The 3,613-nt window shown below is 34.5% G+C and overlaps 1 protein-coding gene across 1 annotated transcript in view; it reads left to right on the forward strand.

Annotated features, from left to right (window-relative positions):
* GLRB (glycine receptor, beta) overlaps window positions 1-3,613 on the forward strand; it is a 110,888-nt gene that overhangs the window by 79,635 nt on the left and 27,640 nt on the right. Inside the window, exons 8-9 of the mRNA XM_012652990.1 lie at window positions 1,975-2,000; window positions 2,274-2,474. Of these exons, the coding sequence (XP_012508444.1) occupies window positions 1,975-2,000; window positions 2,274-2,474 (227 nt within the window). The remainder of the gene's footprint in view (window positions 1-1,974; window positions 2,001-2,273; window positions 2,475-3,613) is intronic.

The raw sequence follows: 3,613 nt of genomic DNA on the forward strand, positions 1-3,613 counted from the left end.
GAAATAACAAAGGTGGAGAAACACATAGGAAAACAAGTATACAAAAATACTTAAATTGGATGCCTGAGTGAATAATGAAATAAAACTTCACAGGAAATAGAAAGTAAATTGAATTTGCCCAATGAACATTTATATCAATTAGCTGCCCACCTGCCTCTCATAAATGTAAGAGTGCTAGGAAAGATCAAAAAAGATCAAGAAATGTTTCTCATAAAAGTTTATGGAGCAAATCACTATAATATCCAAGCATGTATTTTACTGCTAAATGCATCCAAGTCTCATGAAGCTCCCCTAGTGGATGCCTTCATCAAAGGGACATGATGGAAACTTGCTTCAGAACACAGGACTCATGTTACTCTGGCTGTCAGTTAAACATAGTGGGATGGAATGCAAAATTGCATTTTAAAGTGTTCTACTTTATAGTAAATTGTTATAATATTTGTGAAAACTGAGGCTACCTAAAAATATATAATTTGTTGAGAAATACATTTCATGTGCACTAGGTGAAGATAAAATTACCTTGACTAAGTGATGCTATCACAAAGCAAGGTACTTCAGAATCACTTTTAGGAAATAGTGTGAGCTTCTTAATTATAGCAGTTGTCCTTATGAAACATTATATTTTCAAAATATTATGCATGATTGTTAATTAGAAACCTATGTTCTTGTTTGTGCAGGCAGAAAGTTAAGATGAATGGTGGGAAACAGAAAAGGGAGGGACATTTTTCATTGTTTTTTTGTATCTTTTTAAAACCTGTGAATGATTTAATATATTGCCTAGTTTTGATGGAATTAAAAATTTAAAAAGAAATACACCACATTTCTTTGATATAATCTGAAAGCTTTTGGCATAATTAGAATTTACTTCAGTTCAAATCAGTGAATTATTTTTGTTACATATTAGCTCTGCTATCTTTCTAACCTCTCAGAAGTAGCAATGATTATAATTCACATTGGAAAAAGGATGGATTTCTGATCTAAGTTATTTGTTCAGAGGATGTAAATAGCCATTCTTTTATTCAACACTTATGAAGACTCTATTGTGTGCAGGTACTGTGTGAGGTATTATTAATGAATAAATATGAAGATTATCTTAGTGTCAGAAGTATATATAGTGTTCCCAATTAGGAAGACGAGATAAATATCATTTTTTAAACTATAAAACAGTAAATAGTGACATTATTCTTCCCCACATAATTGTTTCATTTATTCACTGTTCATTTATTTGTTTCACGATTTTAAAAAGAATTACGTACTGTTTAAGTTGAAAACAGTACTGTTTAAGTACGTACTGTTTAAGTTGGAGATATTTTAACTTTTTGGTATTTTCGCATAACCTTACTTTTGTTAAATGGTAAATGACATTCTTATCTGAATTACTTATTTTAGGCATAAAATACTATACTTAAATTGCTAACTGAAAGGACCAAAACATTTAACATATAATGTCAAACATCTAGAAATATATCTTCCATGTGAGTGCAGTGCTGTGAGAATATTTGTGCCACTAGTTTTCTTTGTCAAGGCAGCAAAAGCTATTATGAGGCCGCCCAGAATTTGTAATTAATTTGGAGGACTAGCTGATGTCATGGCCACTTTAGAATTAGGGTGTAAAGCAATTTCTGCATTTTTCTGAGCATGTGAAAATGAAAGCTCTTTCCTTCAATTAGAGTACATTTGAGGGCCTGTGGTGGAGGAGGGGAGAAAATTGAGAGGAACATCAGATATTCGCACATTACAGCCTTTTGTGTACCTGGACTGAAAACATTGATTTCTTATCCTTGCTAATGTTTACTTCTAATACTTTCTAAATTTGGTAATGCTTAACTATACACAACCATTATTGTGGACTGCCATCCTTTCTAGACAAGAAGTGGTACATGTGGCTAAAAAATTATCCAACGTACAGTCCAGGAGTGTTTCTTTTTAGACGTGTTCTGCTTTGATTTACTGCTCCCAGTATGACTCCTTTAGATCATTCGCCTTGAGAGCACCCCTGGGTAAGGGAAAGTTCAACCCTATTGCAAATTTTGTGAACAAAGAAGGAAAAGCCTGACACTGACATTGCGGAGCAGCATGTGGGATCTATTTCTCAATGACATAATGAAGTTGTGAAAGGTCAGGTGAAACTGGTTCCATAATGTCACCCTTTTAGATCACATAAATTATATATCTTTAAAGAAAAAAAAATCTTTTTTTTGAGGAGTTACTTTGTGAAGTTGCCTCCACGAGAAGTGACTTAGCATATACAGGCACATTGTTGATTTTTGCAGTTGTATGCGGTGAGAACCTCATATCTTTAATGTGTTTGTTTCTGAAAGGCTACTACACCTGTGTGGAGGTCATCTTCACCCTGAGGAGACAGGTCGGGTTTTACATGATGGGCGTCTATGCCCCCACCCTGCTCATTGTCGTTCTTTCCTGGCTTTCCTTCTGGATCAACCCGGATGCCAGTGCTGCCAGAGTGCCCCTGGGTAAGTGTTCCATGCGTCTCTCTCACGTCAGGAATATGTTATGTCTTTATGTAACTCACTATATAATCAACTCCTTTGAAACAATGGGTCTTAGAATTGATGGCAACCTATTTTATTTTTTTTTAGGCTTTCTTTAAAACCTGATATGGAACTAGATTTTCTCAATGTTTACGCACTGTCATTAAGCTAAGTTTTTCTGTTCATGTCCTCAGGATATTGTAAGCAGTTAATATATTCTACTTTTTCTGTCATAAAATAATTATTAATAAATGATTCTCACAAATAACGAAAAGTCTAAAATCTTCAGTAGTGTCAAAGTTGAAAACAAGTAACTATTTTTATGGCAGTCTTTCTAAATGGTAGTATATACTATTGCATATGTGTAGTCAAGGAATAGTAAAATAATTTATTTTTAAAAATATGCAGCGTCATTTTCTTAAGCACTGATTATCGTGTGCTATATCACAGAGGTGGCTAGAGAGAGTTCGGGCTGGTTGTCTCCCTTGAATGCTCATGCTTTCCAGTTTGATATTTTTAATCTTCTGTGACATAGAAACACCATTAGCCAGTCTTCTGTAAATCATGTCTGTGTAAGGATAAAAACGTCTTTGAGGAAATAAGCAAGAGCCATTCCTATGGGTGAAGTAAATAAACTTCAAAATAAGGACATTGTAACAACAAGTTTTGATTGTTTTGAGTGTCTTTAAATTCTTTATTGCAGTGTGTGTGTATGTGGTTGTGTTTTCTGAATACCACCTGTAACTCATATAAGTAAAGCTGTAATGTATCTGAGCTCTCAGTGAATGGTTGGTTGCTATGTTTAATTTTTTTCTTCCATCAAGGAGGCCTGTGCAAATTACCTCCTGACTTGTTGAAGGAATTAAATGAAGATCAGATCTTAAAGAGTAGGAAACGAGGAAAAAAGCAATGACAACGATAATTTTATCTAAATAAGAAATTTGGGGTTTATCTCTAATAAAAAATGAGCAAGAGCGAGACCCCCGTCTCTACTAAAAATAGAAAGAAATTAGTTGAACAACTAAAAATATATAGAAAAAATTAGCCAGGCATGGTGGTGCATGCCTGTAGTCCCAGCTACTCGGGAGGCTGAGGCAGAAGGATCGCTTGAGCCCAGGAGT

This window comes from Propithecus coquereli, unplaced genomic scaffold, assembly GCF_000956105.1.
Source record: "Propithecus coquereli isolate 6110/MARCELLA unplaced genomic scaffold, Pcoq_1.0 Scaffold408, whole genome shotgun sequence".
Classification (NCBI taxonomy): Eukaryota; Metazoa; Chordata; class Mammalia; order Primates; family Indriidae; genus Propithecus; species Propithecus coquereli.